General features: G+C 37.4%; 1 protein-coding gene across 1 annotated transcript in view; it reads left to right on the top strand.

Moving 5' to 3' along the window:
* The window catches only part of ACAD11 (acyl-CoA dehydrogenase family member 11), a 91,450-nt gene extending 76,678 nt beyond the window's left edge, over positions 1-14,772 (top strand). Inside the window, exons 14-20 of the mRNA XM_087712951.1 lie at positions 3,855-3,921; positions 4,300-4,385; positions 5,404-5,475; positions 5,902-6,056; positions 6,245-6,361; positions 8,504-8,613; positions 14,189-14,772. Coding sequence (XP_087569077.1) covers positions 3,855-3,921; positions 4,300-4,385; positions 5,404-5,475; positions 5,902-6,056; positions 6,245-6,361; positions 8,504-8,613; positions 14,189-14,321 — 740 coding nt within the window. The 3' untranslated portion in view covers positions 14,322-14,772. The remainder of the gene's footprint in view (positions 1-3,854; positions 3,922-4,299; positions 4,386-5,403; positions 5,476-5,901; positions 6,057-6,244; positions 6,362-8,503; positions 8,614-14,188) is intronic.
* The last annotated feature ends 300 nt before the right edge of the window (positions 14,773-15,072 follow it).

Raw genomic sequence — 15,072 nt, 5'->3', positions numbered from 1 at the left:
ACTAGGAAAAAATCAGACAACTAGACATTGTTATATGGGAAAATATAAAGCTAAGATAAAGGATTTATTCCTAAATATGATAATAAAATGGAGTTGCTGACTGAACATGATAATGGAAAGATAATTAAAAAGAGGTTAAAATATATGGAATATGGACAAATATGAAACTGATATGGGGAGATTGTAAAGCAGAGGTTTGTGATTCACTTTTATACATGATAATTACATTGAGTTGCTAATTGATTGAATATGACAATCGAAGGACAATTAAGCATGGGTTAAAATATATGAAACATGGAAATATATAGAACTTTTAAGATGATGAACAAAGTGTATCGCTTGTTATTCTATATAGTAGATTAAGGGAATTGTAATGAACAGTGAACAGTAAGGACTGCCATTTATAGATAATTAAGGGTAATCTAAACCAAGATATGGAAAAATGGAGAGGGAACATGAAATATACTTACAATGGGAAACTATTGAGATTTAAAGACAATTACAAAGTGGGGGTGTGTAAGGATGTATAATTATATAAACATAATGATGAGAATAGCTGGGAATTGTAACCATATCTACATCTCAGCCAAAATTAGGCAGTGGGGGATGGATGGGTTTAAAAGTATAATAACTATATATGTATACTTTTTTGTTCTCTCTTTTAAAAAAGGAGGAGGAAGATATATGTTAAAATTAAATATGTATACTGAAAAGGAATTATAAATACCATCAACATAAAATGGAGCTCGCTCAGAAGCTGAAATACACCAAGTAAATGAATGAAGAGTGTGAAGTATAGGAGAGAGGTAAGGGAAGAAGAGAGGGATAGGAGAGAGAGCAGGTGGGGAGAGGAGGAGAGAAAGGAGGAGTGGAAAGGGGAAAAGGGATAAGAAGGGGAAGTAGAGAAGAGAAGGATGATAGAAGGAAGAAAGGAGGTAGGGAGGAGGAGGAGAGAGGGAGAAGAAAGTGATGGATAAGGTACAAATATGGTGTATGGAGAGCAGAAGAGCCAATAATTTTGGGGGGGAGTTGATGGTAAGGTGAATTGATGTAAACATTTAATAATACAATATGATGTTGGCTACGTAATAGTATACCTGTGGTGATATGTTATGAAAATGAAAAAATAAAAAACTTTATATTAAAAAAACAAAAAATATTGGGATCTTCCCCGACGAAGCCAAAAGCAAATCAACCCATAAAGTGGACAATGGACTGTCAAAAAGCCTTTGAGAAATTAAAATGGCTCTTTTCCCAAGAGCCCATACTACAGCACCCCGACCCAGAGCTACAATTCATAATCCAGATGGATCCTAGTGATTTAGCAGTAGTGGCAGTGCTATTGCAAAAGAATAAAGAAGGCCACCTCTTTCCGTGTGCTTTCTTCTCCAAAAAACTCACCACTACTGAAAGGAGGTGGGCCATTTGGGAGAAAGAGGTGTTTGCGATCAGGTGGTCCCTGCTCACTTGGAGACATTTCCTGGAAATGGGGGATATGCCGTTTGAGGCCTGGACTGACCATAAAAACCGCAAAGTTCTCAAAGCCCATCGAAGTACGCTGGGCACAATACTTACAAAGGTTCCAATTCGAACTAAAACACATCCCTGCAGGGAAGAACTTGTTAGCGGATGCCTTGTCAAGAAAACCATAGTACGACAGTAAGGAAGAAGCTGTTCACCTCATCCTTTCTTCCTCCCACCATAAGGCGGCCCAAGTCACCATCTGAAGCCAGGATAAGCTGATGACAGTGATGAAATTGGCACTCCCGGCAGACCCATGGCTCAACAATAACAAGGACATCCTAACGATGAAAGATGGCTTAACCTGGAAGGGGTCCAAACTTTATGTCCCCCAGGGTTGAGGCTGGAAGTTCTATAGCAAAGCCATGATGCGAAACTAGGAGGCCACTTTGGATTCCTAAAAATGCTCCACTTTGCCAGACATCAATTTTGGTGATCAAAGATGAATTCGGAAGTGGAAGATTACGTAAAAAGCTACGCTACTTGTGCAACAATGAAAATATGGCCAGGGAAGCCCCCTGGACTACTACGAGTGGCCACCCCTAGCCAACCATGGGAAGAGATCGCAATGGACTTCATCGTCGAGCTCCCAGACAGCAGTGGGAATAGAGTAATCTGGACAGTTTTTGATTTGTTTTCCAAGCAGGTGCATTTCATCACAGGGTTGCCGTCTGCAAAGAAATTAGTGAAAATGTGAAACTCATTTATCATCTGCACTGAGTGCCCAAGAGGATCATTTCAGACCGTGGAGTCCAGTTCACCGCCAAGTTCTGGAGAGAGTTCCTGAGGACCATTGGGTCCACACAAGGACTGAGCTCAGAGTTTAATCCCAGCACAAACGGCAAGCGGAGTGTGCCAATGTGATAGTGGAACAATAAATCAGGTGTTATGTGGACTATCAGCAAGACAACTGGTCGGACTTGCTAACCTTTGCCGAAGTGGCATACAACAATGCGATCCACAGCAGCACTGGATTAACTCCTTTCCAAATTACCAGTGGCATGGAATTTGTTCCCATACCTGAGCTGCCTAGAGAACCTCCCTCCTCCATGTCTCTGACTGAATGGATGAACACATTAAAGAAAGGATGGGAAAATATAAAGAAAGCTCTAGCGGAAGCAGCAGAAGCCTACAAGAAGCAAGCTGATAAACACTGCTTGCTCCAACCCCACTTTCGTGTGGGGAACAAAGTTTTCGTATCTACCAAGTATATAAGATTAAGAATGCCTAGCAAGAAATTTGGCCGAAAATTTCTAGGTCCATTCCCAATAGTAAAGATAATTAGCCCAGTTACAGTTCAACTCAGTCTACCCAGAATTCTAGGGAAAATTTACCCAGTATTTCATTGTAGCTTGTTGAAGCCAGTAATTGGGTCCAGCATAAGACCGTCCACCCAAGCTCCCCCTCCTCCAGTAGTGATAGGAGGGGAAACACATTATGAGGTGAAAAAAATCTTAGACTCCGGGCTGTACAGGGATCACTTAGTCTGAAGCTATTTGGGTGAAAAGCTGGAACCTAAAAGCGGATAAGTTAGTAAAACAATTCCATGATAAATTTCCCGATAAGCCAAAGGATCCCTCTGAAGGTGGTTAATTCTGTAATGTTAACCCCTACATTATTCTCTTTTTAGGAAACATTTTTCTTCTGAGGAGAGGCTGCCTGTCAGGCCTGCAGCTGGTTCCTTTTGGGATCTTTGGCCTGCCACACTAATATTCTATTCTACTATGCTGTTTCATTAGTGGAGAATTGGGAGGAGGAATAGTAAGGAGTAGAATGTGATGTTGTCAAAATAAAATCCCTTTCTAGAATCCAAGGTCATCCTTTGTCTTTACATCTCTGCACCTGATCAGAACTGGATGGGTGGAGTTGCCGGCATGGCAGTGCAAGATTGGACCATGTGATGGGCTTGTTGGTGTGGGGCAAGTTCTTGAACTTTGAATTGGGTGGAGAAAACCGGGAAACTTTCAGATATGTGTTTTCCCAGATGTGCCAACATGATTTTCTTAATAAATTGGAACTTTGAGCAGTACTTTGCCTTGGACTCTGATTTAATTTTGGATATTGTTTGGAACCCTGCCACTGAATTTCTGCCTTAGTGTAAAACACAATCTTATATCAGCATAAAGCTTCTTCTAAATATGGCTAGTATTATTTGTGGAAGTAGTTTTTCAGGTTTTCACACTCAGTGTTCCAATGTTCTCTTTAACTATTGCTTCTAAATTTACTAGAAAGAAAGATCTATTGATCATAGTAACTGTATTTTTTTTTCTGAAAAGTAAAAAAAATATATTAAAGGTTTCAACCAATAAATTCTTTTTGTGTTCATTTTTCAGGAGCTGGAAATCCCAGCTGCAAGTTTGCTATTGTAATGGGCAAAGATAAAAATACTTCTGCATCCAGGTAAGAAGAAATGTTCAATTTGTGTTTGAAATATGTATGGAACAAGAAACAACACTAATTTTCTATAATATACTATGGAATAATTTTCTATCACACTCCTATCCAGCTGCTAAGATACTGCCAATAACTTGTAGTTTGCTGCTTTAAGAATCATAACTATTAAAGGAGAATATTTGTAGCTCAGGGTTCACATGAGGGATCTTTGATGCTCTCTGAGCCTGCTTATATGTTTCATTACCCAAATTATGTAACATCATCAGTGCTAGTAAGGAATGCTATGCATATAGGAAAATAGATGCTTAGAAATTACTGTTAATCCAGATTGTGTTACTATCTTCTTCAGTATTCAATATCACTTATTACTTTTATTTCAATTAGATATAAACAGCATAGTATGATTATTGTGCCAATGGATACACCTGGAGTGAAACTTATAAGGCCTCTTTCAGTATTTGGGTATTTTGGTAAGTGGAATTGTCAGTTGTTTGTATTTTGAGTGCTTGTAGTTGCATCTGAATATTTGTCTGAATTTCTGATCTATAGGAGGAAGATGGGAATGGGAGGGGATATAAAGGCCTCTCTGTGGGTCAGGTGTATGCATGGAACTGTATTTGTACCATCTATAACAGAAAAATCAATCTGAGCTGCAGTGAGAAAAAATATATGGGATGCAGTGGGTTTCCTGAAGTTCTGATGGGAAGTCTGTTGTAAGGTTAATGCAGTGGATTTCTTTAGTTTATGCTCAGTTTAAAGAGAGAGAAAGAGAGGGAGAATATGGGTATTTGCAAGATATGGTTAAAAAAAAAAGGAAAGTCAGCAGCCATGGTGGTATAAACAAATTTGCTTTTTTATACGTATTACATATTTGCCAGATATGTATTTACTATTGCCAGATAGATAGTTTGGTTGACTTTATAAAAAAGTTTCAGACACTGAACTGTGTAGAAATATTACATTTCTAAAATGCTACATGCATTTGATGGATTCTTTGCTGTATTATTTTTGTTTCAGTTCTCCAAAGAGAGAATGACTTACTGTTAGGTAAAGGTTCTCCTCGTACATATGTGTTAGTCGTTCCTGACTCTAGGGAACAGTGCTCATCTCTGTTTCAAAGCCAAAGAGCCAGTGCTGTCCGAAAACATCTCTGTGGTCATGTGGCCAGCATGACTAAATGCCAAAGGCACAAAGAACGCTGTTACCATCCCACCAAAGGTGGTCCCTATTTTTCTACTTGCATTTTTACATGCTTTTGAACTGCTAGATTGGCAGAAGTTGGGACAAGTAACAAGAGCTCACTCCATTACGTGGCACTAGGGATTCGAATCGCCAAACTGCTGACCTTTTTGATCGACAAGCTCAGTGTCTTAGCCAATGAGCCACCATGTCCCCTAACCTACTATTACTATATTAGATCTTTTTTTCTAAATAACACTGCTGGCATTTTTCCTTAATTGATACTTGATTGTCTTCATAATTTTTTAGATTATTTTCATGGTGGACATTTTGAAATACATTTTAATGATGTGCGTGTCCCTGCCACCCATCTGATTCTGGGTGAGTCTTGAATTTCTTCTTCTTCTGATAGTTATTGATTGTCAAAAACCTTTGTTGGTTAAATTACCTGAGCTGGGAAGAACCAGCTTTGCCATGACTTTTTGAACTTTACACAATTGTATGATACATATGAGAGCCAATTTGGTGTAGTAGTTAAGAAATCAGGCTAGAAACTGGGAGTTCTAATCCACCTTAGGCACAATGCCAGCTGGTTGACCTTGTGCTAGTCATGCTCTCTGTCCTAGGAAGGAAACAATGGCAATCACTTCTGAAAAGCTTTATCAAGAAAAGTGTCCAGACCTATCCAAACTTTCTGTCTGAGACCCTAGAAAGTTGTTATCAGTCAGAACATTTGCATTCCAATGTAGCAAATAATTATGTATTTACCCACAAAGAGAAAAGAACTGCCTTTTTTTTGTAACACAGGAGAGGGAAGAGGATTTGAAATAGCTCAAGGACGACTTGGACCGGGCCGTATTCACCACTGTATGAGATCAATTGGAGCAGGTGAAACTGCTCTCCAGTTTCTGTGTGAGCGATCAGCCCAAAGGGTCGCATTTGGGAAGAAACTCTTTCATCATGTGAGTTCCCAACCTAATTATATAACCTTGTATATAAAAACTCTTTTTGCAACTTTAAGATGGATATGAAGCTGATAAGAAATATAGAGTAGCAAAGTAAGACATTTTTAAAACCTGAGCACTATGTGTAGTTTTATTTTGTTTTTAACTGCATTTTCTAATTTGCTTTTTGCCTTATTTTCCTATAGGAAGTTGTTGCTCACTGGATTGCTGAGTGTCGCATTGCTATTGAACAGGCAAGGCTGCTTACATTGAAAGCAGCTAATAAAATAGATGCCATGGGCAATAAAGCAGCCAGGAAAGAGGTAAAAGGACGGAAATTTTGTATGTGGATGACAGGAAGGGGTAAACTATCAGGAATTTAATTAAACTAATAAAACTGTTTTTGTGGCGAACAAAAAAAAATAATGGCTTTCATAAACATTTGCATATATTTGAGAAACATAATAGACCTCATTGTTAATTTGGTCTGTGTGTGGTTTGTTAATTTAAATCAGTGGGTTTAAATTTTTCAATGATATGAACTGATGTCAACAGTCAATTAACCAGTTGATAATTGAATACATAGTAGATCATTATGTACTTCTCAAAGTAATTTTTCAATTTTGAAGAATTATATATTTTATTAATAAACTTGGTTAAATTCTGTTGTGTATACTGATGAATTTTATTATGGAATCCATATACCGTATTTTTCAGAGTATAAGACGCTTTTTCCCCACAAAAAAAGACTGAAAATCTGGGTGCGTCTTATACACTGAATATGGCATTTTTTGCCTCCTGAAGCCCCCCTTCACAAAAATGGCCGTGCATAGCCTTATGGAGGCTTTCAGAGAGCTCCTGAGGGTTGGGGAGGGCAGAAATGAGCAAAAAATGGGCCCTTTGCTGCTCAATTCTGTCCCCCATAGCCCCCAGGAACACTCTCTAAGCCTCATAAGGCTATGCATGAAATGTTTTTGACAAAACATGGGCCCGTTTTTGCAAAACACGGGCAGTTTTTGCTTGTCCCCCCCCCCCCAAGAGCACTCTGTAAGCCCCCTAAAGGCTAGTCAGTCTTTAAAAAAAAATGGGCCTGTTTTCGTGAAAAAAGGGCCATTTTTTGGAGATTTGCAGAGTGCAAAAACTTTTTTTTCCCTTTTGGAAAGCTCTTTAACTGATTGATGCGAATTACATCGATCAAGTGCTGCGTCAGCAGAAACACCTACCTATCTAATGTATTTCTCTCTATCTCTATTTCTTTCTCTCTATCCCTCTACCTACCTACCTACACACATACTTTCCCTACCTACCTACTGTATTTCTGTCTCTCTCTCTTTCTCTCTCTCTATCCCTCTATCTACCTACTACCTACACTCTTTCTCTCCCTACCTACCTACTGTATTTCTCTCTCTCTCTCTATCCCTTTATCTACCTACCTAACTACTCTCTACCTACCTACCTATCTACTGTATTTCTCTCTATCTCTTTCTATTTTTCTCTCTCTATCCCTCTACCTACTTACCTACCTATCTACCTACTCTATTAGTCTTAGGTGCTGCAGATTGTCAGCGATTTCTTTCTCAAGCACATGGATAAATACACCTGGAAACATCTACCTACCTACCTACTCTCTCTCTCTCTCCTCCTACGTACCTACTGTATTTCTCTCTCCCCCTCTATCTACCTACTTACCTACCTACCTATTTTCTCTCTCCCTACCTATCTACAGTATTTCTCTCTCTATTTCTCTCTCTCTATCCCTCTATCTACCTACCTACACACTTTCTCTCTCTCTCTCTCCCTCCCTCCCTCCCTCCCTACTGTATTTCTCTATTTCTCTCTCTCTATCCCTTTATTTGCCTACCTAACTAGTCTCTCTCTCTCTCTCCCCTCCCTCTCTCTCTCCGTACCCACCTATTATATTTCTCTCTATTTCTCTCTTTCTCTCTATCTCTCTATCTACCTACCTACTTTTTAAAAAAAATTGCCTCTTCAAAACCTTGGTGCTTCTTATACTCCGGTGCATCATAAACTCCGAAAAATATGGTAATCTCCCAACAAATACTGAAGGGAACATTAGGTTGAAATATAAATAGTGCCCAAAACTTTATGTACTTCGTGACTAAATGAAATATGAATCTTTCTTATTTGGTTTGATAAGATTATCCCACAGTGCTTCTTGTGGTTGTCCTCTATTATGCAATAATTTATTTGTGTTGATTTAAGAAAGCAACAAAATAGATTCACAGGGTCATATATAGGGAGTTTTATTAACAAAGTCTCAAGGTAAGATGTTAACAATGCTTCATTGTTATTTGCTATTTCCCATGCAGAATCTCTCAGTCTTAGAAATAATTGCAAATCAAACTCTAGAATGCTTTTCACCTCCTTAGATTCAAAATTCAGTTTGCCATGAATGACATTTTTATTTCTACACTTATCTAAAAAATTCTAACTTATCTTCACAGATTGCTATGATCAAAGTGGCGGCACCCCGAGCAGTCCTTAAGGTGATAGATTGTGCTATTCAAATTTATGGTGCTGCTGGATTCTCAGAAGACTTTCCATTGGCTCAAATGTAAGTGGAAAATACTCTGACCGATTCAGCCTGCTAGAAATAAGTTCCTAAATCTTCAGTTTTGGCCAAGCAGTGGTATCCCTTATTTAATGGGAAAATTTTAAACTTCGAGTTTATTCTTTCAACATTATTGACATTGTTGCAGTGTGCCAAACTAGCTTTCTGCATCCTTTTTTAATATAAATTCTTTCTTCTAGTGTGGGGAACAATATTTTGTTTAAATATCCATGATATTCTCAATGAAGTGGGAAACTAAAATATCTAATGAATGATTTTAATGTCCACAATATTCTGAGATGCTCATTCTCCCTCAGCCTATCACACTGGCCAACTAAAATAGGATTACAAAGTGTAAATAAATCTTGGATTAAATTAATTTTCCCTAGTCAGGTCAGTTGTTTGTTCCAGAATGATGAAAGAGCAGCGTTAATAAAACTTACCTCTTCATCACTTTCTCATCTTTTTTCCTTTTTATCCTTGCATCTGTCCTGGAGAATGGCGGGCAAGTTATCATCCCCTCTAACTCTGATTAGATTATAGTGATTCCTCCCCCCTGCCCTGCAAGAATGTTTAGAATGTAAGAACTGATAATTTTTCAGTAACCTTTGCAGTAGTTGGCTTTGTTTCAAAGTTGACCTTTTCCAAGCTCATGGGCTGAGTGTTTAGTTATGCTAGCTGTTATGCAAACAGGGCCAGAAAGTAGTCTAATCCAGTAGTCTAATCATTTTGTGGCTTGGGTTATTGCTTGAAACCCATGAGCCCTGCAACTTCAGTACTGTCCTGAATAATAATAATAATAATAATAATAACAACAACAACAACAACAACAAATGCAAATGCAAATGCAAATGCAAAGAAAATGAAGCCTACAAATACTTAGGCATTCTGCAGTTGGATAACATCAAGCATGGAGAAGTAAAAACTATTGTCAGGCGAGAGTACACCAACAGAGTTAGGAAAATTTTAAAATCTAAATTGAATGGTGGAAATACAATCAAGGCCATAAATACCTGGGCAATACCAGTTATAAGATACACAGCTGGTATAGTTAACTGGACACAAGCTGATTTGGACCTTTTGGACCGAAAAACCAGGAAACTAATGACAATGCACTACAGTTTACATCCACGTGATGATACTGATAGACTATATCTGCCCCGAAAATCAGGTGGCAGAGGATTATTACAAGTGAAGCAAACAGTTGAAGAAGAAAAACATGCACTGGCTGATTATTTAAAAGAAAGTCAAGAACATCTATTAATCGAAGTAAAGAACAAAAATCTACTGAAGGCCCAACAGACGAAACAAGAATACAGAAAAGATGTGATAAAATCAAGAATGGAGAGTTGGCAGAACAAAGCACTGCATGGCCAATTTCTGGAAAAAATAAAAGATAAAGTGGACAGTGAACAAACTTGGTTATGGTTAACAACAGGTGCATTAAAGAAAGAAACAGAGTCACTAATCCTGGCTGCGCAAGAACAAGCTATCCGCACAAATGCCATTAAGGCCAAAATCGAAAAATCCTCTGATGATGCCAAATGCAGACTGCAAAGAAGCTGATGAAACTGTTGATCACATACTCAGCTGCTGTAAAAAAATCACGCAGACTGATTATAAATTGCGGCACAATTCAGTAGCACAAATGATCCATTGGAATTTGTGCAAAAATTATAATATTAAAACAGCAACAAACTGGTGGGAACATCAGCCTGAAAAAGTCACCGAAAATCGGATGGTCAAGATCTTGTGGGATTTCCGTATACAAACCGACAAAATACTGGCGCATAATACACCAGACATCACACTGGTTGAGAAAAATAAGGTCACAATCATAGACATCGCAATACCAGGTGATAGCAGGGTGCCGAGAAGGAACATGAAAAAATCGCAAGATACCAGGACTTAAAAATCGAAATTCAACGACTATGGCACAAACCAGCAGTGGTAATTCCAGTGGTAATTGGCACACTGGGTGCTATTCCAAAAGCACTGGAATTACATTTAAAACAGTTAAAAATTGACAAAATCACCATCAGTCAAATGCAAAAAGCTGCACTGCTTGGATCTGCACGCATATTACGAAAATACGTTATGACGTCCTAGGCCCCTGGGTGGGGCCCGACTAGTAACCAATGCCAAATCCGGCGAAACAACTGGCCGCTGTGATACAATTGTATAATAATAATAATAATAATAATAATAATAATAATAATAATAATAATAATAATAATAATAATAATAATAATAAAAAAAAATGGTTAATGCAGTGTTTTCAACAATTGAACCGGGATACATCTTGGAAACAAACCAGTTAATGTACAGCGCAGCTGTAATAGTCACTAATGAACTAGGCATTAAAATTAAAGTACCTAGTCATACAACAGAAAAAGCATCAAAGCCAAAGTGGAAAATCCGTTTAGAACAAAAAATCAAAAAATTAAGGGCAGATGCTAGTAACTTAAAGAACATGCATGAGCAACGGCTTAAAAACAACAAAATCATAGATCGGCTAATCAGGAGATATAGATTGGATACAAGAAACATCAATGAAGCTGTAGAGATTGTAAAACAGCAGATAACAGCAACAGCTAGAAAAATTGAAAGATATGAGGCACGAATCATCCAATATAAACAAAATCAGCAATTTCGATCAGACCAACGGCGTTTTTATCAAAGTCTTAATGTGAATGGTGACACCAAAAGTGAAAAACCAGAAAAGCAGGCCACAGTTGAATCCTGGAAAGAATTGTGGGAAAATGCAAAGGACTACAATAAGGAGGCAAAGTGGATACATGACTTTGAGAAAAGCATTGGCAACAAACAAATGCAAGTATTAGAAATAACAACTGAGATGGTCAAAAATCGAGTTAAAAAGGTAAAGAATTGGACATCACCTGGAAAGGACCAATTACATGGTTTCTGGCTCAAATATCTGACCAGTTTACATGCAATATTGGCCAGGCAACTGAATGAAATTTTACAAAAGGGCCAAATTGATGAATGGTTGACAACTGGAAAAACATACTTGATTCAGAAAGATCCAACTAAAGGAACAACACCTGAAAACTATAGACCAATAACATGCTTGCCAACAACCTTCAAATTACTCACAGGCATTATTGCAGATAACATGATGGATTATTTGGAAACAAACAACATCTTGCCAGTAGAGCAAAAAGGCAACAAAAGAAGGAGCAGGGGCACAAAAGATCAGCTTCTAATTGATAAAATGATATTAGAAAATTGTAAGAACAGAAAAACAAACTTGAATATGGTCTGGATTGATTACAAAAAGGCATTTGACTCACTGCCACATAGTTGGATCATAAAATGCTTAGAAACAACTGGCATTAGCAAAAATATTACATCCTTTACTGAAAAGGCAATGAAACAATGGAGAACTGAGTTGGCAGTAGGGAATGAGAGCTACGGAATGGTTAACATCAAGCGAGGAATTTTCCAGGGTGATTCACTTTCACCTCTTCTCTTCATCATCGCAATGATCCCACTATCAGTAATCTTAAAAAAAATGAAATTAGGCTACCAAACAGCCAAAAAAGCTGAAAAAATTTTGCATTTACTATATATGGATGATTTGAAACTCTATGGAAAGTCAGAAATAGAAATCCAATCATTGACAAATACAGTCCGAGTATTCAGCACCGATATTTCAATGCAGTTTGGCATGGAAAAATGTGCCACTGTATCCATAAAAAGGGGCAAAATCACTGCATCTGAGGGAATTGAAATGCCCAATGGCCAACTAATTAAATGCAAAGAAAATGAAGCCTACAAATACTTAGGCATTCTGCAGTTGGATAACATCAAGCATGGAGAAGTAAAAACTATTGTCAGACGAGAGTACACCAACAGAGTTAGGAAAATTTTGAAATCTAAATTGAATGGTGGAAATACAATCAAGGCCATAAATACCTGGGCAATACCAGTTATAAGATACACAGCTGGCATAGTTAACTGGACACAAACTGATTTGGACCTTTTGGACCGAAAAACCAGGAAACTAATGACAATGCACTACAGTTTACATCCACGTGGTGATACTGATAGACTGTACCTGCCCCGAAAATCAGGTGGCAGAGGATTATTACAAGTGAAGCAAACAGTTGAAGAAGAAAAACATGCACTGGCTGATTATTTAAAAGAAAGTCAAGAACATCTATTAATCGAAGTAAAGAACAAAAATCTACTGAAGGCCCAACAGACGAAACAAGAATACAGAAAAGATGTGATAAAATCAAGAATGGAGAGTTGGCAGAACAAAGCACTGCATGGTCAATTTCTGGAAAAAATAAAAGATAAAGTGGACAGGGAACAAACTTGGTTATGGTTAAAAACAGGTACATTAAAGAAAGAAACAGAGTCACTAATCCTGGCTGCGCAAGAACAAGCTATCCGCACAAATGCCATTAAGGCCAAAATCGAAAAATCCTCTGATGATGCCACATGCAGACTTTGCAAAGAAGCTGACGAAACTGTTGATCACATACTCAGCTGCTGTAAAAAAATCACGCAGACTGATTATAAATTGCGGCACAATTCAGTAGCACAAATGATCCATTGGAATTTGTGCAAAAATTATAATATTAAAACAGCAACAAACTGGTGGGAACATCAGCCTGAAAAAGTCACCGAAAATCGGATGGTCAAGATCTTGTGGGATTTCCGTATACAAACCGACAAAATACTGGCGCATAATACACCAGACATCACACTGGTTGAGAAAAATAAGGTCACAATCATAGACATCGCAATACCAGGTGATAGCAGGGTCGCCGAGAAGGAACATGAAAAAATCGCAAGATACCAGGACTTAAAAATCGAAATTCAACGACTATGGCACAAACCAGCAGTGGTAATTCCAGTGGTAATTGGCACACTGGGTGCTATTCCAAAAGCACTGGAATTACATTTAAAACAGTTAAATATTGACAAAATCACCATCAGTCAAATGCAAAAAGCCGCACTGCTTGGATCTGCACGCATATTACGAAAATACGTTACGACGTCCTAGGCCCCTGGGTGGGGCCCGACTAGTAACCAATGCCAAATCCGGCGAAACAACTGGCCGCTGTGATACAATTGTATAATAATAATAATAATAATAATAATAATAATAATAATAATAATAATAATAATAATAATAATAATAAATACTTCATTCTTTAAATCTTATTTTTATTGTGTTTTAAGCTAAATTAAATTTCAAATCACAATAAGGATGTTAATATTAAGGCCCTGTAAATGTAGGCATGCATGTTACTACTTTTTAAATTTTTAATTCAAAAGGTTTGTCTCTGCTAGAACTTCAATCATCTCACTCAGTCAGTTGTCTTGGCCTAAAAGATAATGTGATTCCATCAAACACACACTGTCTTATTAAAGCTTAATCACACTATTAAAACTATACTTAACTAAATTTTGGCTGTTCTGCCTATATTATGTACAGTAGTCATTGTATGTTTCAGTACTATAATTAGAAAGACTGCTAAAGCAGCAGCTACCAAGCTCTGTTCTGTATTGTTGAATTGGCACAATCTTAATATTTTCACAGGTTTGCCTATATTCGGACTTTGCGTGTGGCAGATGGGCCTGATGAAGTTCATCTCTCAGCAATTGCAAAATTAGAACTGCTTGACCAAGCTGGGCAACTGAATGCACACCTGCAACTGAATGCACATCTGTAACAATTATTTTATTTTGTGATGGCAATTCAGAATCTTCCTCCACAAAGCATTTTTCTTAAAATTAAGAAAATTAAGACACCTAAAAAGGAACATTCCAAAAAACAAAGCAAAACCTTGATTAAATTTCAGTAATCTGTCTTTATTTCTGCAGAAAAGCTAAGTCGTTTAATTGCAAAACTAGAATAAAAGCACAAGTATTGCCAAACCATCACAACAAAATTCATCATCCCTGATGGTCGCTGTTGGGGATGATGAAAATGAGAGTTCTGCTATATTATTCATATACTTCTACTATATTACATTATTAAGATTTCCATTCATTTAATCTCTAGTGATTTCTTCTTTTTTTGGAAACTGTGGTAAATATAAATACAGCCTTTGAAAATGGGCATCAAACAATATTCAACATTTTTATAATCTGCTTTGAACAATAAAATATTTTAATTACTGAGCTGATTGGCTTTAAATTTATCAAATAAATAATTCAGTGAACAAGAACATTGCTCAGCAAAAATCTTTTCATTCTGGGTATCTTGGTGGCAACAAGTATTCAGTTCAGGTACTCTTGAGCAGCTACGATAGTGATGAAGATCACAGCTAATTTATCTGGTTAAATTAAATGGCAAATTATTAGCATTTTGCATTTATAACACGTTGTTTAAAAAATCTTTTGGAGTTTTCTTATTTTTATATTCCATTTTCTTTTAGCTGATTTGACCTTCCCTGGTCTTCCAGTTAATGAACAAATTAT

The sequence above is a fragment of the Thamnophis sirtalis genome, unplaced genomic scaffold, assembly GCF_051295495.1.
Source record: "Thamnophis sirtalis isolate CommonGarterSnake01/CBP01778 unplaced genomic scaffold, rThaSir2_p1.2 scaffold_4, whole genome shotgun sequence".
NCBI classification, from domain to species: domain Eukaryota; kingdom Metazoa; phylum Chordata; class Lepidosauria; order Squamata; family Natricidae; genus Thamnophis; species Thamnophis sirtalis.
Note: the sequence above shows the minus strand (reverse complement) of the source record. Positions and strands in the feature narration are given on the sequence as shown.